Genomic DNA, 26,126 nt, shown 5'->3' on the forward strand with positions numbered 1-26,126 from the left:
GTAATATTATTATCGGCATCAAATTCTACAAAACTTTAATCTGTTTCTCAAGCTACTGACACGCGGACTCCATTCCGTTGTAAGCCTGATTTTCTCAAAGTTTCAACCCAAAAGGGCACACAAGATCTTGCGAGAAACCATGTGCACACACTGAATTATAGAAATGCCACTAGAAATTAATGATAACTTGAGGATTACTCGAAACTTCAATTTCCTGTTTAATTAAATTTCAAAAAAGAAAAAAAATCAAGTGTAATTGAAAATAAATCAATTGACTTCAAAACACATTTACTCTATGAGCAAGCAGCTCAAATGGTCTGAAGCTCTGAGAAAGATGCCGAGCTGGCTTCGTTTGTTTTATTTATATTTCTGTTCAACTTTGGAGTCTCTTCGTGGGTTCAATCATCAGCCGTCTTAAAAAAAAAAAACCTACGGATTTTCATTCATATTTTAAATTTGCGATTATCTAATTTTCATAGGAAAAAACGAAATAAAATATGATGATATTGGAATTTGGTGGACTCGAGATTTTCTTATTACTTGACCCTCTCGTATTAAAAACTTAGGAGATACGGAGCCTTATCTTGTAAATAATAATCCGGACCCGCAATTACAATTACAGGTCTACGGTCGAGATCTTTTCTCACAACCACTGCTTGAAATCTGGCGTCCGTGGACCCCACTAACAAACTCTTAAAAAGGACAGGTAGGTGATAAACGACGCCGTTATATGTTAACTCTTTCTGTAATTTGATAATTTCATGACATTTTCATTCAGCCAAAAAAAAAAGGGAAAAGACAGGAGAATGATGATAACAGAACAACAAAAGGATATGCATAGCAAAGGGGTATGCTGACAGCACCACCCTTACTTGTCTCGTGTTCTTAGATTCGTTTGTTAAGTCATTCGTATCTGGACTTAAATGGTTTCATTCCATTTTCGGTTTCAAATCCACTCAACCACGCCACTTGCGTCTTAATTCAATCTCTTTTTTTTTCCCCCTTCCCTCAACTCTTGTTCGATGGTTCGTTCTCTTGCTCTCGTTCAATTTTCTTATTGTGTTTGATGCATGTATCATCATCTGGTGGTTGGTTTTTACGCTGGCTTGTTGTGGTCGCGGTAGCTTTATTTATTTAATTATTTTTGGTTAACTGAATTAGTTATTGAGTCAGATACTGTGGGTGTGATTGCTATAAGATTTTCTAAATTACAAAAATTAAATTGGACAGATTTTACATAATACGCTTGCTATCTTCGGAAAAGAATTTTATTGTTAGTTGCAAGGCCTCTGTACTTGATTCCTGTGGTTTGGATTTGGATGTTTGGAATGATGATATTGGTTGTGCTTTGCTGCTACTGTGATGAAATTAGATCCTGAATTATCTGTGTTATGCCTGTTTTGGTCATTTCTTCTGGGGAGGTGGTGTTCTGTTTCTTCAGGGGTGAAACAGAGGGCTGCTTGGTGTTTGGTTATGATAAATGATTTGATTTAACATATATCATAAGCCTCCAAAATACATTTGCATTACTGACGATTTTTATTTGGGCTTGGCAATAGCATAAGTTCCTCAAAGAATTTGATGGTATTTTCAACGCAAAAGTCTTCGTTTTGGGATTTCGGGATGAATATTTTGTTTTAATTGCTTTGCTTTGCTCTTGATTTTCTTTTGTTGCTGTGGGGAAGCAGTGTTGTGGTAGTGTGAAATTATCACTGTCTTGTGTAACCCATAATATCTATTTTAGCTTACGTTTTAGTTTGGTCGTGTTTTATTGACTAGAAGGAGAAGCTTAACAGTTTGTGCTTCTTAATTGGGATGAATATCTTGAGGTCATCTAAAGAGTAAGAAATGCTTCTTGACAGATAAATGTCTCCAGAATGTAATGGCAGGAGCTGAAGCAAGGGCTGTGTGGCAGAGGGCAGCTAATCGTTGCTTTGTCCAAGAAGATGCCAAAAGAGCTCCCAAGTTAGCTTGCTGCCAATCATCGTCTTCATCGTCCAAACAGGTTGATGCAGGACCTGCTGGTGTAGCAGATGCACCAGATCACCCTGCTGCAGGATTCATGCCTCTAAACATGAATCATTTGTATTCTGAACTGCCTTCTGATACAAGATGGTGGCTTCAGCTGCAACCTAACTACGGCTGCCAAAAAGGTTTAACAAGTGAGCAAATAAGTGCTGTGGAGGCTGAGATGGAAGCCTTGAGAGCTTGCTTTGTCAATTCACCCTCTAAGTTCAGTGGGGACCCCTCATTAGATAGCACCGGTGGTACTCTTGTTGATGGCAGTATAAACAATGATGTTTCTCACGATGAGCTTTATAATAGAGTCTCCGCTGTTTGTAGGAATAAAGATCCTGAAGTTAGGAAACAAAATGTAGAGGCTGTAGATTGTAAGACAACCCAGGAATTTATTGAACTTATGGATATTAGGGAGAACTATGAATTTATTGAAATGGATTCTGTAGGATGCCCGAGTTCCAAAACATCCAAGGAACCCTGTTTTGATCCAGAATCTCCCTGGATTGGGGGCGGAAAGACTGAGCCGTGGTGGCGCACAACTGATAAAGATGATTTGGCCTCCTTGGTTGCCCAGAAGTCAGTCAGCTACATGGAAAACTGTGACCTTCCTCCACCTCAGAAGAAGCATACTAGGGCCCACCCTTATGCTCGTTCTCGGGCCTCTGATCTTGATGAAACGTCATCTTTGCATTTGAAATACCAAACTGATTACATTTCCAATCCAGTTGTTCATGCTCAGGGCTCTCCTGATTCTAGAAGAGCTTCAGTTGAAGAAGGGCAAATGCCATTTGGTTCTAGCGAATCATTCGGGTATATTTTAATGTCATATTTTCTGGTTGTTTATTGCATGAAATTGAATTGAAGATTAGTTTTTATTTCTCTATGAACATTCATAGGGGTGTCTCATGTGAATTTTTATATCCCTAGCAAATCAAAGTTTCCGGCGTAGTAATATTCAACGCTGTGATTCTGCTAGTATGAGTAGGTAAATAACTTGCATATGTACTTCCGCGCATGCTTGTGCGCTTGCATCAATGTCCAACACAGCTATATACATTGGCTTAATCTTTGCTGAATTTTTTATCTTATTAACAGGTGTAGCACAGCACACAAGGGCATCTCAGAAACACAAGAAGTTTCTGAGGGTGACCCTTGCAAGGCTCAACTATTAGAAGCTCTCCGACATTCTCAAACACGAGCAAGGGAAGCAGAGACGGCAGCAAAGGAAGCCTATGCTGAGAAGGAGCATATCCTCAAGCTCTTCTTCAGACAAGCCTCGCAACTTTTTGCATATAGACAGTGGTTCCAAATGCTGCAGCTAGAAGCCCTTTACTTCCAGATCAAGAATAGTGACCAGCCAATCTCCACTCTCTTCCCAGTGGCCCTTCCATGGGTGCCTCCCAAAGGTAGGAAAACGGGAAAGAATTGGCAGAAAGCTGCAAAGGGCAAAAGAGGGAAGCAAGGCCGACCAAAACATGACATGTCAAAGTATGCTTTTGCTTTTGCGTGGGGCTTCGGTCTTGTTGGCGCTGGTTTGCTATTGGGATGGACTGTGGGATGGATGTTACCTTTCTAGCGACGTATGAGAGCATTAACTGAATCCGTGCTTCTTGTGATGATTGATTTTACTAAGGAAAGTGTTTGAATCAAAATTATGTAGATATATGTATGTGGTTAATTAGATTTCTTGGTCTCTGTAAGTAGGTGAATCTTCTCTCTTTTTCGTTTTTGCTTTCTATGTAGTTAAATGATGAGGTTCGTGTGTGTGTATGTATATTAGTCGAACATGTCATACGACTGCAATCTCGTTTTGTTACTCTAAAATCCCTATCTCAGTGATGATTGATGAAGTGATCTGCGTTTGAAAGCTGAAACCTCTTCCACCTCCTATTCGTATTTTTGATGGTTGATGTGTATTATCAACTTTGGTAGATTTATCAAAGCAAAATTTAAAACATGTTCCAACACTAAAATGTGAAATGTATTCGTTAAAAACGTGTTTCATCACTAAAAGGAGATTCGGTTGGATTTTATTTGTTTATTGGAAGTGATTTACACGATCTTAACGAATTAGATTATGTTAAATAATAATAAGAATAAGAAGAAGAAGAAGAAGAAGATCCCCCTGAAATTAAGAAATTGTTTTTAAGGGAAAAATTTAAAAAAAAAAAATTGAGAGAGAGAGAGAGAGAGAGCAATTATATTCGGCAAACTGACAATTGCTTGACCCGACCCGAACCATTATTATACCGGCCCGGGTAATTTACGCACTGCTAATTTTTTTTTTTTTTTTTTAAAAAAAAAGACAAAAGAAAAGAAGAAGAAGAGCCAAAAGCAAAGCAAGATAAACACAGATCCGCATCCGCTGACCCACATTGCAAAGACCCAAAACAACTCTCTGGAAATATTAGAAAAGATGGCGGTGATGGAGAAGCTGAGAATGTTTGTCGCACAAGAGCCGGTCGTTGCAGCTTCTTGCCTTATGGGTGCTTTTGGTATCCAATCCCTGAATGCACTTCTCAATTTTTGTTCCATTAATTGTTATCTATCTGTTAATCGATTGATACGTTGGGCAAATATCAGTTAAATTGGGGCGAGGCGAATATGCTAGTTTTTCTTCTGGTTACGTTACGGTTATTATTTGTGGCCTTCTCAAGTAAAATTCCCATGTTATTATTCATAGGTTTTTGATTCCTGTTGTTTATTCAATCCTGTAAGATAGTCTTTTTAGGTTTCTACTTAATTTTTTTTTTTTTCACCGAGTATGCACTTCAATTTTTGATATCTTTTCATTTACCAGAAATGCTATCTTTAACTAGTATGATATAGTTAAGACGAATTATGTGGAAATGTTCTACGAAACTGTATTGTTCTTCTCGTTTGAGCCCTATATTCAAAAGTCTAGATGGAGATTACATTATTATTATGTATCTTTCACGGCTTTTTATGTTGATTATTAAGTAATTTCACTTATGTTTACACCTATCGATTGAAATTTTTATGAGCAGAAGATACGTTACGTGGTGAATGCGTTATTCTTTGTCTTTACAGAAAATAAACCATGAGTGCTTTCTGCAGCGCAATGAGTTGGTTTTTTTTTTTTTTTTCCTTTTGAGGAAACAATTATTCATCTTCCTGGTGAGTGATTTTGAGGAAACAATTATTCATCTTCCTGGTGAGTGACAATTAACTTTTTTTGTGAAAATCCCAGGCCTCTTCCTTCCAGCTGTTGTAAGGCCCATGCTAGACTCCTTTGAATCATCCAAACAAGTGCCTCAACCTGCGTTAAGCGATGTGAGTATTGAATTTTGATTTATGATTCACTTTCTGATTCACTGACAAAATTATGGTTGCTTGAGTAGTTTGCAATATAAATTTAAGCAAGTGCCTTTTCTGGCTTTAGTTTTTTCTTTTCAATTTTAATGCCATTTACTTTATGCTTTGTAATGTAACACCCTGATAACATAATTCCTAGACTTGCTTCTGTTGTTGAAATAGGTCTTCTTGAATTAGGTTTAATTTTCTCCTCTGGCTGTTATCACGTGAAATCCTAATATGAATTTCATTCTTATTTGACTTTTTAACTCATTTTTTTGGAAGGAAAAGAAAATTTCCTGAAATGTATATGGCTAAAATTGTCATGTCTGAATGACTAAATGAATTGGCTGCCTACCTAATTCCTTTTAGCAATCTGATGCAGTTAGATCAGAGAGTAACAGTAATATGAAATTTCGCTTATAACACTGAAGATGCAAATTCTGTTACTGTAAATGTGTTTCACAGGAATTTCTTCACCTTCATGTCATGTATCAGCTTACATTCTAGTAATTTTATTACTTTGTCTTGCATCATTGCAGGTGGTTGCAGGTGTGACTGGGAAAAAACAGCAGTGATTTGATTTACGAATTAACTTGAAGATCTTAGCACACTGTTCGGGTCTGCGATTTTTTGTTTCTATCGTATCAACAATGAAATAAGCCTGAGTTTTAACTGTGAAACAGGACAAATGAATTTGTTGCATATTGGACATCATCATATTTTGTGTAGAATTATGAATATTTCATGTTGTGTTGAATTTTAAATCAGCAAAGGTTCATTGGGACCCATGCATTTCAGGGAAAACCTGGGAAATTCACTGCTACTCTTTCTCTTACAATCTCATTTCCATCCCATTGGCTGATCTTGTCATTTTAGTTGAGTGAATTTATTAGATTTCTGAAAGTATTACACTAAAAAATAATTGTGTACGTAGTGTTTTATGAGACACTTGGTTTTTGCAATTTCGTCCTCTGTTCTGATTTATCTGTTACCCATGTAGACATCCATATGAGATTAATAGGTTATTACTGGTAGGACATTTGCTTGTGTCCAGAAAAAGAAAGCTGAGCCAATCTGGTCATTCAGCAAATTGGCTTCGTTGATTGTACAAATAAGCAGGTAATATGTTTGGTCAGTCGTCGTTTTGGTTCCACTTTGATACAGAAATACAATTCCCCCACTCCCTGAGCTGTGTCCAAGTTCTTAGGTTCATTTGTTTTGGCAGTCCATATTTCATTTATGTCGTGTTAATGATTGTTGCTTATCCAGAACGAAAAATAACCAAACTCGAAAAAGTGGAACTAAAGATCATGCATCCTTTTATTTGCATTTCTAGCAAACAATTGAGAATTAAGAGATTGCTACCGTGGGGTTGTAATATGTAATATTTTCTAGGCTTTGGGGAGAATCGAGCCATATGCTTCATATTCATTTCTTACAAATATGAGATATTCCCACCCAATGCTGCGGCTGTTGCTATTGAGATTTATTTACACGCCAGAGAGAGTTGCAATCCTAGGCCCATCACCAGAAAAAAAGCATCGCGGAATCCAGCTAGCTTAAGAAGTAGGCATTGATGGGCTATGCTAGATTACATTTGATACGTCATTTTCATCACCAGAGATTAATTATCACCCAAGCAAAACAAAATAAAGGAAATAAAGTAGTACGCTACAGGTAATTCATTAATAAACTAGCAAATGTAAGTTCCCGGTACGCAAAGGAAGAAGTCAATCAACTGAGAAGGCCATCTTTCTTGGCTTTTCTACTTCTCCATGGAAGCACAACCACTTGCTTCAAGCCCCCATATATAGTCGCCTGCATTGTCAAAACAACAGAAACTTTTACTCCCAACACACAAAGTTTATAAGATTTGCCGCAAATTGGGGGATGACCATTACCGCATACATGCAAAAAATATCCAAAAGCAGGAGAGGAAAAGAATATTAAGATGGAATGATAAAGCAAATCAAAATGTTGAAAGACGATGAACGTACGGCAGGCAGGCCTAATTATGTTATGACTTAATTTAAAATTAAGTAGATTTGATCCATCTTGTATGATAACAAATTTTATAATCATTTTTGTTTCAAATTATAGACTTTATTTCTTACTTTCAACAAGGCTAAAAAGAACAGCACCACCTTAACTTGTCGCTAGTGACTAGTACTTAAAGCATCGGCTGGCTAACTGTGTCACCTAACCTAACCTGTCATGTGCCAGTGAAATCCATATCCACTGCCCATTTTGGTATAACTGGGGACCTCTGCAATAAAACTTGAATCCAAACTTCCGGCCAACAAATAAAACTATTTTTTGCAGTAGCAGTTGACGTCCATTTAAAATTTCTTTCTATTGCTATTACAAGAAGTCACTAGTTAAACAGTTGCACTGCATAAAAGAAGTCATGGGCCAGTGCAAATTACAATAGCAAGATTACTAATCAAAGTAATCCCATATTAAAAACAAAAGATTTTAGAAATCAGTGAGGAAAGAAAATGATTAATTTTGGATGCTCAAAAACTTCAGAATAGGAAAATTTTACCACCAAATGAGTTTAAAAGAAAAAAAGTTAATAATAATAACAAAGATAATAAGCGAAAAAAACCTTACCCAGAAGCGAGGCCTAGCAGTGGCAACAGAGACATTAGTAAAGCTGCCAGATCTTCTGATCCTTGTGATCTTATCACTAGTGCAATTGCTTGAGCTTCCTTCCTCTGCTCTGCTGCATTCAGTTTCACAAAACCTATCCACAGAAGATGGAAAGACATAACTACCCCCACCAACCTCTCTTTTATTGCTCTTTAACCCATTCTCACGCCAAGAACCAAAAACCCCTTTCTCTTTCTTCACGATCTTACTATTACTAAGCACCACAACACCAAACTCATCACTATCTTTTTTATTTTTATGTTCAGGACTTAAAGTACTCCCACGAAAAGACCCATAACACTCACTACTCATTCTAAACGAAGGAGTCTGAAACCTAGACGACCGAGCCACATAAGGACCTTCAAGAACAGTGGTGGGTGAGGACAGTTTGGTAATATTATTAGCATTAGCATTAGCAGCATCCATGATCAAAAGCCTTGGAGGCAACTCTAAACACTTGTGAGAAAAATCAGTTTTCGACGTGTCTGGCAGAGTGATGACAGTGGTGCAAGGCTTGGGCTTGCCAGGCTCTTCTTCCCATCGAAATGGGACCGAAGCTGAAGTCCGAAGTGGTGGGGTTAGCATTCCAGGCCTCTCTGGTGACTGCATACTTGCTCTTGCTGTTATTGAAAAAAGTGGTAGCTTTAGCGTTGAGCTTTGCCCTTCATCCATCGCTTCAGAATCAGGCCACATGGTCTTCTTCTTCTCTCTCTCTCTCTCTCTCTCTCTCACTCACTGCGAGTGTTTACGTGTTGTCTTGTGCTTTATTTAGACAATGGAGACAGTGAGGGAGACGAAGGAAAGTCCCTGGCCCTTTCGGTTTTGGTCGCTCATTGCTTGTCACTGTTTTAAGTAGAGGTGAACCGTTATTAAATGGTCGATCCTATCTGATTTTGGTGGGCTCTAAAATAGCACCGATAGAAACTCGCCACGTAAGCATAATGACTTTGGTTGTGTATTTTCTAATGATTAGGGAGATTAATTGCATCTTAACCGTCCAAAATACTAAAGGCCACAGTGCGTGTTGCGTGCAGTGCACGGCTTTGATTTTGAATGGGTACTAAGTTTCCAATCAGAAAGATGTGGGTACACTTGCATCACATTCTCATGATAATTTGATCTTTTTTATAAAAAAAATTAACAGTAATGAAAAATACTAATAAAAAGAAATTAAAAGTGGGGTAAATTGACTTGTCGGTATCATGAACTAAACTGCCCTCCAATTTTAAATTGAAATAAAGAACAAAAATACAATATTGTGAAAGCAATAAAGCAGCAACATCGTGTCATCCCTTTTAATAGGTAAACGATGACAGGCTGATCTGGTGATGGCCTTCGCTTTGCTGAAGTGTTATTGGGTCAATCTTTGATTCAAATTAAATTAAAAAAAAAAAAGGTGGAAAAAGATTAGATCTTTCAAATGTTTCAACCGATGTAAAAGGCTTGGGTGTTGGCAATACGGCGGTCATGTGCGCACCTGATTTCAATTGGTCAGCATTGGATGCCAAGATGTGATATTCTGTTTCAGGAATGAACTTCTTGGATTTTACTTGATACAACAATTTGCCGTTCCGATCAAATGTTTCCTTGTTACCATCGAATCTCTTGTTGAAAATTTTGAGCGAAACATGTTGTGTTAAATGTAAATGATTTGCCAACCTAACTATTTTGTCTGAAAACTGAAATATCTAATCCTGGAAACTGAATTGGATGCTTTTGAAAATACAAGTAACAAGCAACAACACTTAAAAGGTGCAATCCATTAAGCATATGGGGGCAATGGGGATAATGCAAATTAAATTATGATGATTGATGACGATTTTGAGCATTGGAGCCAGCTAGCTGCCAGGGACCGGCGCCCCTCAAAAATGCTAAAAGTCAAAAGGGGGATAAAGAGAAAAGAGAGTGTCATTTTCAACTTAGGAGAAAGCACGCACAAAGAGCTAGCTGGTTGCAGTAAAGACTGAAGAAGAAGATCCATCTTCTTCTATCTCTCCATTGACTTGAGGCTTTTTTGAAAAGTGAAAACCATATTGATCTCTAGCTCCCACTTAATCACTAGACTATTTTGCGTATACTGTGTGTGTATCATTAGTTTAGCGGACATGGAACAAAGACAACTTTGAAAAAAGTATAACGACAATAAGAACATAGACGTGTAAAACAAAGCAGTTTTTTTAAGACGACCCTCTTTAGTCTTTTCATATTAGTGAGCTTTTAATAACTTAATAAATTCGTAATGTAAGAAAACAAAGGCTATTTATTAATTAATTTGAGCCACTCTGTTTCTCTTATAGAGCAAACACCAGGATCATCTCCAGTTACCTCAAATAATGTTGCAGACAAATGTGATCTCAAGTGATAACTTTGATCCTTTTACTGATGTAATGGGTTTGGTTTATCTTATCACATGTAAATCTCATTCTGCATTCACATCATTTTTGTAATCTCTATATATGTATATATTGTGCAATGTTTACACCAATGAAATCAATTCACTTCTCCATATTCCTTGTATGGTATCAGAGCTCCTTGTGCTCTACCCTGTCATTTATTCCTTTATTTATTTAATTTTTTCTTCAATGTCAGATGCAAGTTCTATGTCGTTTCAAACCACCACAACATCTCCTGATGTCACCAATCTTGGTGGCTGTATTTCCATCGATGCTTCTGCAAAATTGCCACTCAAACTCACCCCTGACAGCTATCTTACATGGCGGGCTCAATTTATTTCTTTTGCTTTTGGTTATGATTTGCTTGAATACATTGATGGTACATTATCATGTCCCTCTCCAACCAGAGCCACCAAATTTGGCACCTCTTCCTCTACCCCATCCACTCCAAAGTCCAAACCCTGCATGCCTTCACCGGATGCGACAAGATCGCCTCCTCTTTCATTCCATTATAGCCTCGACTTCTGAAAAAGTCGCATCTCTTCTGGGACAAGTTCACTACTTTCTATGCAAATTGTGTGCTAAGTTGTTCGATTACCATCTTCACAACACTTTCTTTGCTTCCCGTAACCAAATATCATGGACATACACAAGTGTAAAAACAACATCAGTACCATGTTAGGAGATAAATAATGAAGTATCTGACCTTGATTCTTGAAGAAGAGTTGCTGCATGAATGACTGAGAAGCCGTTGTGATCACCTGCACTCACATGATTAGGAAAATTTGAAACAAATTAAAACTGCAGAGGAGTAACATGAGAGGATTCTTGATTTGACTTTGAAGCTGGAAAAGCAGAGTCAGATTTAAAAAAATGTAACTCTTCGTTCACCTGTAAACCTCACCTTACATTCATATCATTATTGTAATCCTGTATCCGTATCTATATTACCATGTTTACGTAAAATGAAATCAATTGACTAATGAATATTTCCTATATCTCCCACATGCTCAATAATATTTTGTTTAATGCACAATTAATAGATTACAGGGAAAAAAGAAAATATCATGCTTGGATGGAAATTCAACTTTTAAATGGGAAAATAACAGTTCACTGTTACCATGGTATAGGCAAAAATCTAAATCCACAAACAAGCATATTAATCATTTGTCAGTTAGCAAAGTCGAAAAGGACAATAATTAAAGCAAATAAACAATGCCAGCAGCACCCAAGATGGTGATCATGAAATATCAAAAAGAAGCACACGTGAATGTAATTGCAAGGCGTGCAGTTGCGCTTTCGTGTCATTTCATTTCGGACGAATGTCGAGAGATCCAAAAAGGCAGGCAAACTATTGTACCAATCCCATTAATTGTCCGTTTCGGACAGGGTCAACATCTTCGTTCGCTTGTTCTGAATTTTTATCGAACAAAAATTTACATATTAATTACTAGTTGATAAATTTAAAATATAATATACTTACACTCTATTCATATATTATTATTATTATTATTATTATTATTACATGACATATAGCATAAAATTATTAAAATCTCTAGAATATTTAGATCATAAAAGAGTCATAAAATTTTTTGGGACATTCGTGCAAAATATCAAATTTGTGTTCTATTTACCAACGATTCTTTTATTTTTTTCATTGGCTAGGATATAATGATTTAGAAATATTCACATTTAAAATTCTATATTTTCAAATGATTTTTCACAAAATTATCTTTGTCCCCTCATATCTTATGAAATTTTATCTGCTATTATACTTATATATTTACATGTAGAGGTATTGAAAAATTATTGGGCTTCAATTTAAGACACAGCAAAATAACACTTTTCCTTTTTTTTTTTATAATTTGGTCATTTTATATTATATAGATAAAATAATCAAATAAAAATTATATTAAAATAATTTTAGTGGTCGAACATAGTCAAAAGACCGAAGTTCAATAATAGAAAAAAAAAGAAGAAGAAAACAGAGATTTAATTGACTTATTGTTTGAGTTTTATCTATGTTTGTATTCTTAAAAGGAAAATTATCATTGCACCACATTCGTTTTGCCTTATATTCATCCAACCACTAAAAAATTATAACATGTTTTTTGCACCAACCTTCTTTTTATATTTGTATCAACTAGCCATTTTTGCACTAACACCATTAAATAATTGAAATAAAATGACAATTTTACCCCATATAAATTAAAAGACCATTTTATTTTATAAAAAATTTAAAAAATTATAAATTATAATGATAAAAATATCCCTAAATTTAATAAAAATAAATCCCAAAATTATATTTTTTATTTTTAATAAAAATTATTTTAATATAAAATAATTGTAAAATTTTGGGATTTAATAAAAATTCCCTAAATTATTAAAATTTTAGGATTTATTCTTTTAATAAATAAATTCAGTTATTTTATTAAAATTTTGCAAAATTATAATTTTTAACAAAAATAATTATTAAAAATTTTGTAAAATCAATTGAGCACCTCTATTTGTGATTTATTTTTTATTAATTTAGGGATATTTTTATGACTATAATTTTTTATTTTTCAAAGCTTTTATAAGATAAAATAGTCTTTTAATTTATTTGGGGGTAAAATTATCATTTTATTAAAATTATTTAACGGTGTTAGTACAAAAATGACTAGTTGATATAAATGTGAAAAGAAAAGTGGTGCAGAGAACATATAAGAATTTTATGGTGGTTGGATGAATATAAATTAAAATAAAAGTAGTGTAATGATAATTTTCCTTCTTAAAATAATATGATTTTTTGGTAATAATTTTTCAAATGGAGTGGGTTTATACTTTATAGAAATTATGGGTGGAAAACTGAAAATAACCTCGCCTGGGAGAAAATACAACTTCAAAGGAAAACTATATCTCCTTGCCTAAAGGGTATCGGCCAAGCCCATTAATATTTTTGGGCCTTAATAGTCTGTTACCCAATGAAAACTCTGAGGGAGTAAAGACAAAGCTCAGTTTTGTTTGGGCAGCTGCTTTGACAGCCCAGGATCAAGTTAATCACCAAAAATATTAAAATTCGGGGATTGAACCCGACGTGAATCGAACACGCAACCTTCTGATCTGGAGTCAGACGCGCTACCATTGCGCCACGGATCCGGTAGTTATAAACTGGGGTGCAAATAATAATTATTTCCAAGAGGAGAAATGATTGCAATTTTTTTGCCGTGGCTTTTTGTCCGGACTCATAATCGAGCACAACAAATTGTGTCACCTTTTTTTTAAGTACTTATGTTTTATGTCAAATTCCAAACAGTAATTGAGTATTGTATCTCAAGAGATTTGACTGCTCTTCTAATTTCGACTCTCATTCAATAGCAATAGCTCATATAGAAACAGGGCAATGGTCCTTGAAACAATCGCTTGGCTCATTCAACAAACTAATGCCGGAGATCTCAGATCATGCGTGGTACCAAAGCTAAACTGAGAAGATTAAGCTTGTACATGCTTATGATTGTGCGTAAAGATAGACGTTGTAAGTTGTCTTTAAATTTTATCTAAATTAATGTACTATTTATCAAGGGACCGATAAATTTTCACAAATTATGAATAAAATAATTGTATTATCGCATCATCCGCATGTTAAATGTCCCATCTTTTACTTTTAGGATGAATTTTCAATATACAAATTATCGGCAACAATTGTTTCTTGCCAATACAGTATGATGCATATCATACAAAATCGAAACCCTTTTTAAGTGATTTTGAAATTCGCATGGAGGGGACAGCAATTATGGCATTCTTGTTCTAACAAACAGAAATTTAAAGCCGCGAATCATGCAATAAAAGTGGGCAGCACATATACATACGTACAAATTTAGCTGTAGACTAAAGAATTTAATGACTCTAATAGTATACGACGTTATTTTGTTGGTGCATCATTTTTATATTGCTTAGCTCTAGACTAAAGAATTTAATGAGCAAGATCTTGAATAGTTGAATTGAACCTTTAATCTTCCTTTAAAAGCGAGACGGAGAGAGTTTAAGGGCTGAAACTTTTGACTTAAAATGCAAACGAAACTCTCAGCTGCGAGACAATAATGGTCTCCCGAATCTTGGATGTCATTGTCAAAGAGATTATACACCTTTATTAAGCCTCCCCATTCCATTCTTCAGTTGACAGCTACTCCCCTTAGGAACAAATAAATCACTTTGAAAACAGCTCTTGCTTCCTTTTTGTAGACAAACTTAGAAAGCAAGATGAAGCATCAACCCACCTGCATTTCTCTTCATGTCACCATCCCCACTAGCTTTCTTTCTTTCATTTCTTTCCTTTCCTTTTCCTTTCTTTTTTCTTTTTTTTTTTTGGCCAACGCAAACCCACGTTTACTTTTTTTAAAAATAAAAATAATTCAAAATAATATGATAAATATTGAGAAAACACACCTAAAAACTTGCACTAGTTAAAAAAGGGCATGCAGTTAGAAGAAATTATTGCAGGTAAGCATATAAAATTGACCTAGAGAAAGCTACATGAAACAGGTTTCCACTAAAAGAAAAGCTGGAAGTAGCAACCGCATACATACATTTTTACAAGCTGCTCTATGTTAAGATTTAAAACCACGTAACTCCACAAGCACTGAAGCACATTACATCACTAAAACCCAACGGAGTTTCTCCAATGTTCGACAAGAGCCTACCACCTCTTACAGTAGAACACAGTCCATTTCATTCACTCTATCACTACTACTCTTAAGCAAGGCTCCAAAAGACCTGCGCAAAATTAGACTACCACCAACCAACTGAAGAGGAAAACAAGATAATAAAAAAAAAAAGGAAAAGTATTTAATAAGAAGGGATTTGAACTTTCATGTTTCGGACTTGAGCTCCGAGTCCAGGCTTATAGCAGTGCCTTCGCCCTCTACTGAGGAAGCAATCGGCTTGCTGCTTGTGGCCATATTCTTCACCTCTTCAGTTGAATATATGAAGATCTTCTTTACCATCTTACAGAACTCCCTGCAATGTATTTAAGAAGTAAGATCATAATTGCAACGGCACTGATCAATGGGGAAATATATAATGTAGTTATACTTGGAACGTTACTTACGGCCATTGATCATCTCCTGCAAGCATCATATCACCCTCGTCATCGGTGAAAACCACAGCCCATTTGTCACGTGGACGAAGCTGCCCTTGGATCTCAAACATCTTCTCCAATTCATCAAAAAGGTCATCATACCCTTTCAAGGCAGTCAAGTCAACAGCACGGCCAACAGCAATTCCTTGCATTTGGACCTTCTCAAAATCCAATAAATAACATTACGATCAAATGCTAACAATTAAAATAGACGAGCAATAAGGGGCCAGAAAAAACGTCAAACTTTACCTTTGTACGAGTTCTTGTGGAAGCAGCAGAGCCCTGCTTATTCTGTGTCTCTTTTCGTGATACATCTGCCATCCCTCGCTTCACTTCCTTCAAGTCCTGATTTTGGGACGCATCAAAATCAGATGCAGCTCGAGCAGATCCTTTCACACCACTAGTACCAGTAGTTGGATCTACTACTTTCCTCCCTAAGGGAGCAGCAGTGTTGGAGTTGTGTTTCAGGTCAATTCCAAATAACCAGCAACCTAGGGAAGCCTCGGATTTTTTCCCTCTTTCCACTTCTTCATGAATCACGGTATTTCCTGGCCTTCCAGAAGAGGCATAACCAGAGAGTACAGACTGTGCTGCAACAATTCTGTGATCATCGGTTGAATCTGGAAAAAGGTTTAAAGAGACATTTAAATGAGGAGAGGAAGGCCATATTCCTTCTGGAGCAAGCCTTGAGCTACAATCATTACTGTTGTTGATAATGGTGCTATCAATTTCTTTTTGCCTCATAGGCCGGACAACTTGGCTTTCGCTGCTTTGACCTTCCGTAGCACCAACCACTTGAGTTATATCATGGGACTGGGTTGATCCCTGATACCAGAAAGCTGAAGCTGCCGAATTTGTAGTAATTTCTATATTCAATAACGTACACAAGTTAAAAATTTCATTCGCCGATCATTTGAAAAATAAAAGAGAAAAATTCTCATACCCGACGCAGGAATGTCAATGGACCGAGGTCTCTTACTCTTTACTGCTGGTTGAGCAAGGTTTAAGGGAGCAGAAGCTACGAAAGGCTCTATTTCCCATGGAGAAACCCTCTCAGGCCTTTGAACAGTAGCCGGCTCATCCCATTGAATCTAAAAGTAGAAGTGGTTGGAAAAACCAGAATCAAAAACAAGAAAATAAATAGGTCAGCATTAAAAAGTGTAAAAAACAAAACTATAATCAAACCTTCAACGACCGCCATTTAGAACCTGGCCACTGCTCAGAGAAGTCTCCAACCCCAACAATGGTACCCGTGAACCTGTATAAAAGTACCCATAAGAATCAGCCAATTAAACAAAATTCAAATATCTAACTACTGGAAAATAAAAACAGGAGAAATGCCTTCTCTCAGGAGAGTCTTCTCCCTCAAATCTCATCTTGAAGCGCATGCCCACAGAGAAACAATGGTGAACAGCTTCGAGATACTTGTTTAAACCAATTATGAACTGGCTCGTTCTGATGGAAGCATGAAGCAAAAGACAGCCTAAGATGCAAGAAACAGGATGATCAAGATAAAAAGATTCTCACACATGTATGCACTAAGAACCTTGGCTTGTAGTACACAATAAAGAGGGTTGAGGTTTTAACAGCGTGAGCTGCTGTAGCAAGCACTCCTAAATGCATGCTCTGGCTGGATATTACAGATGAAGGCATGCTGCTCTGCTGATGAGCAAGTCGCCGAACCCCAACTCGCAATTCCCCGTTCTCCCCTCTACATAACATATAATGGTAATATAGTGTCTGAGAAACCACAACATTCATGCACCTCAATCAAAACATCATAAGAAGTAACAAAACCCAAAATCAACTACCTTAGAAACACGAAAGCATCTCCTGCAACCAGCCTTTTGGAAGTGACGAAAGTACTCCAACCTGTTGTAAGCAAATGCCTACGTGGTTGACCTGATTATGCAAATACAGAGGAGCAAATAAGGTCATAGAAGGAATCAAAAAACAGACTGTATCATTGTTCAACAAAACTACAATTACTGCACAAACATTCATCAAAGTTTTACCTCTAAATATATGTTTGAATCGCCACTCATACCCATGAAGATCTTTGGCAGCCAGTTCCTGAGTTGGGGTTGCTAGGGTCATATCCTAATGAAAAAACAAAATAAAATAAAAATCAGAGCTTAATAAATCTTTTATGGTAACTGATCGTATGATATCCCACAAGAAAGAAACCTTAATATAAGCTAGAAGTCGTTACCAATGGAGGCAGACATTCTGTTGCATGCTTGCGAAGAACAGAGAACCCCCCATGGGTGCTAGTATCCGAAGCAGTCAAAATCTTGCAAAAAGAATGGACCGTCTGCTTCGGAGGCTCAGGCAGGCATTGATCAGGACTCCTAGGTTCAGTTTGCTGTATTAGATGCAAATACATTAACCTAGCTCATCTTTTGGTAAAGATTTAATCGTTTTCTAAGGCCATTTGGTTGCAAATAAAATCAACAACAACAAGAAATAATAATAATAATAATATGAAACTCATTTTCTTCTCTGAAAGTAAAAGTGTGCTTAACTTTTGGGATCCGATTTTCAACTTGAAACAATAAGAAGGACGAAAAGTGAACGATATGCACTTACATCTGTTTCTGGATGCAAAGTTATTTGGGCATAAACTTCATCTGTTTCTTGTTCGGCCTGTAAATTGGTTTATTGATTTTTTTTATAAAAAAAAAATTAAAAATGAAAATAAAGGCATTTTACAGAGTCAGCAGTCAGCAGGGATAAGGAAATAGAAATTGATAATAAGAGTGAAATGAGAGACATTATTATACCAGTAATTCAATGTGAACAACGCGACAAAGGATCTTGGATGGAAGATCGAACAGAGGTTCCTGATGAGTCAATTCCTGATTTGTTGACGCCTCTAACTGCAAAACTCAGGTTCAAATACAAACCAAAAATAAATTTTATTTGGAGAGAAAAAAAAAAAGGCAGTAGCAGAAAGAAATCGATCTACTCGGCAACTAAAAAAAAAAAAAGAAAGGCAAATTAAAGTGGGGAAAAAACGCAAACTTGTTCTATGTGACCCTGAGGAAAATAATAAACTCTCTCTCCATTGCGAGGAACTTCCACTAATGGCCCTGCGCATGCCTTCCACAACTCTCTATAAAGATCACCACTTCCTGAACCAAATCAAACTCCAAAACTTAACTCAATAATAAAAAAACGAGAGAACAAGGAAAAAGAAAATACTTCTTTTCCCAAAAAAGAGAAAGAAAAAAGAAATCATCTGCAGGTCTTTCAGTTGCTTAGAGAACAAAAAACGATGCCAAAACATTATAGAATTTATAATTTAATGCCCAAAAAATCACAGTTTTGCAGGCCACCAACTGATCCACTCAGCTGGGGCTGAGGAACAAATCACGTAACAAGGTTTAGAATTATCAAGTTCTCTGATTTTCATTATCTCAACTTTCTCGGGAAGCAAACAGATACATTACAGAAATATATATATATATATATCGTCAAACCAATACTCTCACCTGGCCCGCCTTGAGAGCTCAATGAACATCCGAAATTAGGCTCAACATAAGCCATGAAAAAAGAGAAGCACACCACTGGTTTACAAGACAAAAAAGCTGAGGCAGAAAACGATAAAGAAAAAGCCTTGAAGAAGAAAGGAACTTTAACTAAGCCACCCCATTTATGAATAAGGAAAAAGGAAAGAGAGGAGAGAAAACCAAAAGACTCAAAACAAAGACAAGAAGTTTATGTATTGTAAGAATCCATAATTAGAAGACTCAGTGTGTAGCTGACTGTGTTTATATCTTGGTCTTAAGCTATCTAATCCTTCTATCTGGGCCTGGTTTCAGTTACAAAACCACTCAGTGCTTTTGTCTTCTCACTCGCTCCTCCGTTGAATGGAAACACTTGGGTGGTTTTTTTCCCTTTTTTCTTTTTTTTTTTTTTCTTTTGGCTTCTGTTGTTGTTGTTGGTGTTGTCGTTATGTTATGCGTTTCTTTGCTCGCTCGCTCTCAAGACCCCTGAATCAGACGTTACCAAATCCCCAAAATCGCTTTCTCCGAGCCATTTTGTATTCCCTTTGCGTTCTCTTCCCACTCCACTCCACTGCACTCCGCGCTAGAGTCTAGTAGTCTACTCTCGCTCTCTCTCTCTCTTTATGATTTTTCATTTTTTTCTCCCATAAATAATATTATTGCTGCATAATAACAAAAGATGCAACATAAAAATTATTCTTTTCACTATTTTCATACTCAAACCTTTCACATATAATGTACCATATTAGTATAAAAATAACCTTTTATATTGATTACAATCTACAAAGATATTTTAATTTAAGATTTATTATAACTTCATATACATATATTCATAATAAATCTATTAAGATTATCTTAGAAATTTACTCTCATCATCAACATTAACTATATATATTTAAATTTAATGAACAAAGATAAAATTGACTCAAACTAATGCCTCAATCTTATTGAGAGCACCAATCCTTTGACCAGTAGTACATGTACATATTTTGCACAATATTGTTAAATTACACATTTTAATAGGGTTGAGGAAATTATCACTTTGTACAGTAAAATATAAAAAAATATAAAAATGTACTATGCATGGTGGGTTTCATTTTTTAACAAAGTATTAAAATAAGTGATATGCTAGCAATAATTGGTCATGTGAAAAAATACGAATGCTTATCGGTAGAAGTTTTTTTTTTTTTTTTTGGGTCATTCATTGTATATATTAATTGCTTTTTGTTCTTATGAACGCTAATTAATATCATTAATATCAATATGAATTACAATTTACATATATTGTAACTGCATTGACGAATGCGTTTCATCAGCTCATCACGCTATGCGGCTACGGAACTTATTCATAGAATAACATTCACATGATTGTTGCCAAAATATTATAATTCTGTCACAAATTACAAATTCGGTTTTTAAGAAATTCAATAAATCTCTGAAATTACTTTTAATTTCTCAGCTACCTAACCCCGGTTAATTTTACACTGGAACTAGGGATCACGGGATTGCCGTACATCACTCTGGGGAGAGCGAGCCACTGCCGTCTGATAAAGGCGGCGAAGCCAGCGGTTGACTAGCATCATAACACGTCACATCACTGACACGTCCCGACCCAAGGCTGCCGTTAGAAAACGTGAGGTCTTGATGGTAAAATAATTTTTATATTGGAGTGGAGCGCCGTTCCGTTCCGTTCCGTTATAATTTAACGATGTCGTCAATTTTTTTCTCCTTTTTACCCTTTGTGGGCCGTAGCGCTGTTTGTCCTCATCGTGGCAGGCAATCTTGTTGGCTCGTGTAAACCCGGCAGAGCATTTTTGGTCTTTTAATTTCGTTTTTATTTATTTATTTATTTTTCCATTGGGGGTAATTTTCGTGGTTGGTTGGCTTTTGACATTATACCCTTAGTAATTGACACGTGTTGCTACAGGTCGTGGGGCCACTAGCTCTTGTTGGACTTAAAGCCTGCGGCGCTCTTCTGATGGCGTGAAAAGAACGCGCTTAAATTTGGAAATTGGATCATGACGCTTTATGCGAGCAACTTGCGAAAATGGAGATCAAGGATAATGTCAGTTACATTTTCCTTTTTATTTTACCACTGTGACAAATTGGGCATATAATTAACTAACATCTATATAATAACCAATTAGTAAACCTATGTAATATTATTTGCAGCCTGTAAAAATGTAAAATTATTTGGCGGGGGGTGGAGAGTGCAAGTCACGCTAATAACGAGAGCGTGGGCTTTGCTTTGAAAACAGTGTAACTGATGTACTGATATCCGACCATGCCGATCAGTTAGGTGGTCCACATCCACGTCTGAATGCGAAGATCGTAAAGTTAAGCCACGTGGTTTGGTCGATTTCGTACCTACGCGTCGTCTGGCGAGTAGCTTGCCCTTTTCTGATGCAGGACATTCTGTTTCCAATTTCTTAAACAATGCGATTTTATTTTTTGGGGAGCACTTAAACAATGCAATATTTTCAAATATGCCATCAATGTAATACAATTAACCCCGTAAATAAATTGATTTTCTTATTTAACTTAACGATTTACATTTTCAGGAATTTTACTATGCACACGGCGAGTTTTTATTTAAGAGAGTTTTGTTGTGAAGCTCATTGTACCAAATCACACCTTTGCATATGAAAATTTTTAAAATATATTAAATGTACCATATTAGTCATATAATAAGTAAATCATAATATAATATGAGTGCATTTATTTTCAAAAATCATCATGTAAGTGATGATTATATTAAATAAAAAATACATGTTATACATGTATTAGTTGGTTGTATTAATTATTATATAGTCTAGAACTTCTCCTCTACAAATACACATATCATAAGAAACTTAATGAGAGTTTTGAGATTCTATAAACTTTAGTGGAGTGGTCTATTAATTATTAGGATTTAAATTTAGTGTTTATCTAAATTTTTTACTAACCTTTAAGATACAATTGACAGTTATTAAATAAGAATATAAAATTAATTAAATATTAATAATATATTAATATATATATTTGTTGCAAAAAATTTATAAAGAATTAAGTACAACTTATTATTTAGGATTTAGATTTAATATTGAACTAACTCTAAAATTCTATTTTCACAAGTCCACGAGGTGATATTTGCATTATGAATTTAACCAGAGAGAGAGAGAGAGAGAGAGAGAATAGTCTCTATATGCTTTAACCCACGGAAGTGGGCAGTAGCAAAGCTGGTATGGGATCAGTTGGGGACTGTGCAGCTGGCTTTAGAAAAATTTTTAAGAATGATTTAAATTAGACCTCATTTTCTTTGAATTTGTGGAAGGTTTTTTCTTTCTGAGTTTTAAAATTATGAAAATATCCTAGCTGATTATGAAAAGTTTAGTATTTAATCTTGGTTCAAAAAATTGAATTTACTTACCTATAATTCAGAAACTAATTTTTTTTTGTAGAAATAAATAAATGAATACTATAGTTATATTGTCATATATTATTATTTGAATTTTTTGAAATTGCATTGTACTCGCTCTCTCTCTCTCTCTTTTTTTTTTTTTTTAAGTTTAGGATGCTCATGAAAAATCACACTCATTAAACATTAATCCTTACCATCTATTCTTATTTGAACTTAAATGACCACTGGTACAAGATATATTCACGTTTCTAAACTACATTTACGAGATGAAGTTGTATTATACATTGATCACTTCCCAAATGAAAAAAATTTTCCTGCAACGTGCCTGGAGGTAACTGGTAACTGGACAATAATTATTTTAAAAAATAAGTCATAATTTATAAATAAGAAGGGCTGCAACTAATTTCATTGTTTATTTGCTTTTTAAAAATATTATTCAAGATAACTGAATTCCTTTTTTTTTTTTTCATTCAAGATAATTAGAACTAAATATTATTACTGTCTGGCAAGTTTGTGGTTTAACCAAACTAATGAAGGCCAAAATGATATTATTGTATTTTTTTAAGAAGGAAATTAAAAAATTATGCTGTACAGGTATATGTTAGTGCGCGTGAATAATATTCCTTGCTTTTGATTATTTTAAAATAATAATAATTAAATAATAGTAAAGGGGAAGAGATCAATTACTATTAAGATTTGATTAAGTTTCATATGTATTAATTTAATTAAAGTATAACATGGACCGTTCCTTTCAAGCAATACAAACAAATTAATTTAAAATAATATAACGGGCGCACGGATGAGAATATTTTGATTTTTCATATATTAAGAAAAGCTTAGTGGTGGAGTGGACTGTGGAATCCAAATCACGGCCTAAACAATGGTAATTATTTAGTCATCAACAAACGGCCAGCCTTCTATTAAGCTATGATGTTTTTTCTATTCTTAGGCAAAGGAAACAACTTCGTGATCAATTATATACACGATCAGCATCAGTCCACGCATTATTTATTGTGCACACAATCACCATCCGTTTTTATTTGCTTATTTTTCTACTTTTTTTTAAAAAATGACACTAATTAATCAACTTTGTTTTTACGCCGTCTGATTGATGAGCAATTGTTGTTCGCGTCATTTTTGGACTAAATGTTGAAGTGTGAAATGAATCTAATGCATCTTGCAGGGTTAAGGCTTCTTTTCTACTTTATTTTAATTTTATATTTTTTTCGGAGAACAAAAGATAAAAGAGACAATGTCATTAAGAACCAATCAACTTTAACCATCCCTCAAATGAAGATTTTATTCTTGTTTGCTTTGCATCTTTCTAATGCTAAGCAACTCTTTTGACTAATTAATTCTAGAGTGAGAAAAAGAACAATTTCTTCATTTGACCATATATATAGTCTTTTTTTAGTGAAGGTGCCTTTTTTTTTTTCATGTGGATACGCTACTAAACTATGCGATTTAACAAAATCAGTGTAGAAATACTATTAAACCGCACGGTTTAAATCTTCATTTTGTTAAAGTGGGGATGTTCTCACTAAAGAATAACTCTATATATAATAAGATGTTTTTTAATTTCATTTTTTTTTAAATTTTGACATAAATTTTGAGTTATTAATTTCATTTAATTAAATAGTAGATGTGGAAAGTTAAAGTAGCATTTAATCGTGTTAAAAAATTTTGATGATTAAATTTTAAGAGAGTATGTCATTAAGAACCAATCAACTTCAACCAACCTTCAAATGAATATTTTATTCTTAATTACTTTGCATCTTTTCAATACTAAGCAACTCTTCTCGACTAATTAACCTTAGTGTGAGGAAAAGATCAATTTCTTTATTTAGCCTTGTGTGTATGTGCCACTAGGCCTTTGGCCAAAGTGGTTGGGCGTGAGGGCAGCGGTTCAAGCCCCCACAAAAAGTATTGTGGGGGTTAAAATATTTATAAGTCATTATCTCTTGCGAAATGCGAGTGGAGCAGACACATCCCTCGTCTGTGAGGGTTATATTGTCTGGGCATGTACTCCATTTAATTTAATGTAATAATGTAAGTTTCAATTATATATGTCTGATTTTAAATATCGGCATGTACTCTATTTAATTTAATGTAATAATATAAGTCCCAATTATGTATGTCTAATTGTAAATATCAGTGTAATGTCTGCTATAATAACAGTTGTAAATATTTGTGCAACACAGTAATCTGATGTATAACCAGTATTAAAAAAAAAAAAACTTTGTCTGTATGTACGTAGTGACATCCTTACTTTATTAAAGTGAAAAATATCATCACCAAAGAATACTCTATGTATAGGAAGAGATTATTTCAACTTAATTCGTTATTTTTAGTTATTTCAAGTTAATATTTTCCTTAAAATTTTGACGTGGGTTTTGAGTTAATGATTTCATACAATCAAATAATAGATGTAGAAAATCAAAGTAGCATTTAATAATAGTAAAAAAATCTCCTAATGATTAAATTTTAATGAAATTTCAAACATTTTGAATTTTATTCAAATAGTAAATTAAAAATTAGTGTAGTTCTAAAATTCTTGCTTTTTTTTTTTTTTTGGTATTGGGATAATAGAAAAAATTTCTATTAGAACCATTTTGACAATGCCAGATTAATTCTTGGTCCAGACTTAAGTAAGTCAATATTAAGACTGATTATATACTAATTGCTAGCAATTTCAATAAGTATATTTAATCTTAAACAACAAGGGATATGAACAAGATGACGGATCGACCAATGACATTGAGGATGGTGTATTTTTATTCTCTCATATATAATTTTTTTTTTTTTTGGGGCCAATGAGGTTATATAAATCTAAAATAACTTAATGATGTTGGACTGCATCTTTAGATCAATATTATAAAGGAGATTATTGCTTTAATTTCACGTTACAGTTGACTCTTGCCACCTCTCAAGGGTTAATAAATCTAACTCCCACATTCACTTTAAAAAAAATTAATTTAATTTATCTTATCTTATTAAGTTCATATCTTATCCATCCGATCTGAAGATGCCATTAAGATCAGAGATTTGATCCCTGAATTGTTGTCAAACAAAAAAATACTTATCGGATCATTTGATGACAAAAGCAAAGCAAAATAAATATTTTTTAATTTTTTTTGGTTTAACTTCATTTAAGCGCTTCTATGATTCTGTGCTTGTCAAATAATTTTGTTGTCAAAGCTTTGGTATCTTAGCAGAATCTTCTGAATTGCTCCCATTATTTTGAACTGTTAAAAGATAATAATAATAATAACTATTATTATAATAATAAAGCATTAAAGCTACTTTCTTAAAGGGGAAATGTTAAGGTTAAAAAATAAATAACAGGTAACTAAAAAGTTGACCTCCCAGTCCCAGAGGCTGGAAGACAATGTGCCCTACTTTCTGTAACATAATAAAATGGAAAATGCATGATTGGTGGGACTGGTGACTTTGGGTGCATGCCCCATGTGGAGACCAATTCAGTTTGTGTTTCTTCCTCAGCTGCCCTAAAATGTTTACACATAATGAGGCCTCAGCCAATCTGGATCCTCCCTTTATTCCCACCATTCATTAAATTACTGTATTTCATCTGTAGGGTAGGTAGGTACCCTGCGAAATTATTAGGGAATAAACATTATTATTACTTTTGTTTGCATCTTGGTTCCCGAGGAACCTTAAAGAAAGAAAAAAAAAAAAAAGTAACACCTGACCCTCATATG

The 26,126-nt window shown here is 34.8% G+C and overlaps 4 protein-coding genes and 1 non-coding gene across 11 annotated transcripts; 2 read left to right on the plus strand and 3 right to left on the minus strand.

Moving 5' to 3' along the window:
* Positions 1-688: 688 nt before the first annotated feature.
* On the plus strand, positions 689-3,869 carry LOC127901011 (uncharacterized). 4 transcript variants are annotated; one of them, XM_052436784.1, is made up of 3 exons: positions 689-848; positions 1,863-2,829; positions 3,115-3,869. In XM_052436784.1, the coding sequence occupies exons 2-3, from the start codon at positions 1,883-1,885 to the stop codon at positions 3,593-3,595; spliced, it is 1,428 nt and encodes a 475-aa protein (XP_052292744.1). In that variant the 5' UTR covers positions 689-848; positions 1,863-1,882; the 3' UTR covers positions 3,596-3,869. The 4 variants fall into 4 exon arrangements, with proteins under 4 accessions (XP_052292744.1, XP_052292742.1, XP_052292743.1 ...); XM_052436782.1 differs by having other exon boundaries at positions 735-1,025; positions 1,780-2,829; XM_052436783.1 differs by having other exon boundaries at positions 735-1,025.
* Positions 3,870-4,273: 404 nt separating this feature from the next.
* Positions 4,274-6,175, plus strand: LOC102628104 (hypothetical protein). The gene is made up of 3 exons (XM_006491236.4): positions 4,274-4,514; positions 5,231-5,313; positions 5,877-6,175. The coding sequence occupies exons 1-3, from the start codon at positions 4,436-4,438 to the stop codon at positions 5,910-5,912; spliced, it is 198 nt and encodes a 65-aa protein (XP_006491299.1). The 5' UTR covers positions 4,274-4,435; the 3' UTR covers positions 5,913-6,175.
* Positions 6,176-6,633: 458 nt separating this feature from the next.
* On the minus strand, positions 6,634-8,817 carry LOC127901012 (uncharacterized protein At4g00950-like). The gene is made up of 2 exons (XM_052436786.1): positions 7,951-8,817; positions 6,634-7,155 (listed from the first exon to the last, which is right to left on the minus strand). Exons 1-2 carry the CDS (start codon positions 8,680-8,682, stop codon positions 7,072-7,074), a joined length of 816 nt encoding a protein of 271 aa, XP_052292746.1. The 5' UTR covers positions 8,683-8,817; the 3' UTR covers positions 6,634-7,071.
* Positions 8,818-13,448: 4,631 nt separating this feature from the next.
* Positions 13,449-13,520, minus strand: TRNAW-CCA (transfer RNA tryptophan (anticodon CCA)). Its single transcript has one exon. It is a non-coding gene; the product is annotated as a tRNA-Trp (tRNA).
* Positions 13,521-14,891: 1,371 nt separating this feature from the next.
* On the minus strand, positions 14,892-19,604 carry LOC102627122 (auxin response factor 18). Of its 4 annotated transcripts, none has more exons than XM_006491234.4 (14): positions 18,993-19,604; positions 18,523-18,632; positions 18,282-18,377; positions 18,088-18,144; positions 17,711-17,863; positions 17,514-17,598; positions 17,310-17,400; positions 17,045-17,209; positions 16,840-16,953; positions 16,684-16,756; positions 16,478-16,589; positions 15,748-16,364; positions 15,469-15,656; positions 14,892-15,377 (listed from the first exon to the last, which is right to left on the minus strand). In XM_006491234.4, the coding sequence occupies exons 1-14, from the start codon at positions 19,045-19,047 to the stop codon at positions 15,230-15,232; spliced, it is 2,064 nt and encodes a 687-aa protein (XP_006491297.1). In that variant the 5' UTR covers positions 19,048-19,604; the 3' UTR covers positions 14,892-15,229. The 4 variants fall into 4 exon arrangements, with proteins under 4 accessions (XP_006491297.1, XP_024948344.1, XP_006491295.1 ...); XM_025092576.2 differs by having other exon boundaries at positions 15,748-16,343; positions 16,442-16,589; XM_006491232.4 differs by having other exon boundaries at positions 16,442-16,589; positions 18,993-19,602.
* Between the last annotated feature and the right edge of the window lie 6,522 nt (positions 19,605-26,126).

The sequence above is a fragment of the Citrus sinensis genome, chromosome 3, assembly GCF_022201045.2.
Source record: "Citrus sinensis cultivar Valencia sweet orange chromosome 3, DVS_A1.0, whole genome shotgun sequence".
NCBI lineage: Eukaryota > Viridiplantae > Streptophyta > Magnoliopsida > Sapindales > Rutaceae > Citrus > Citrus sinensis.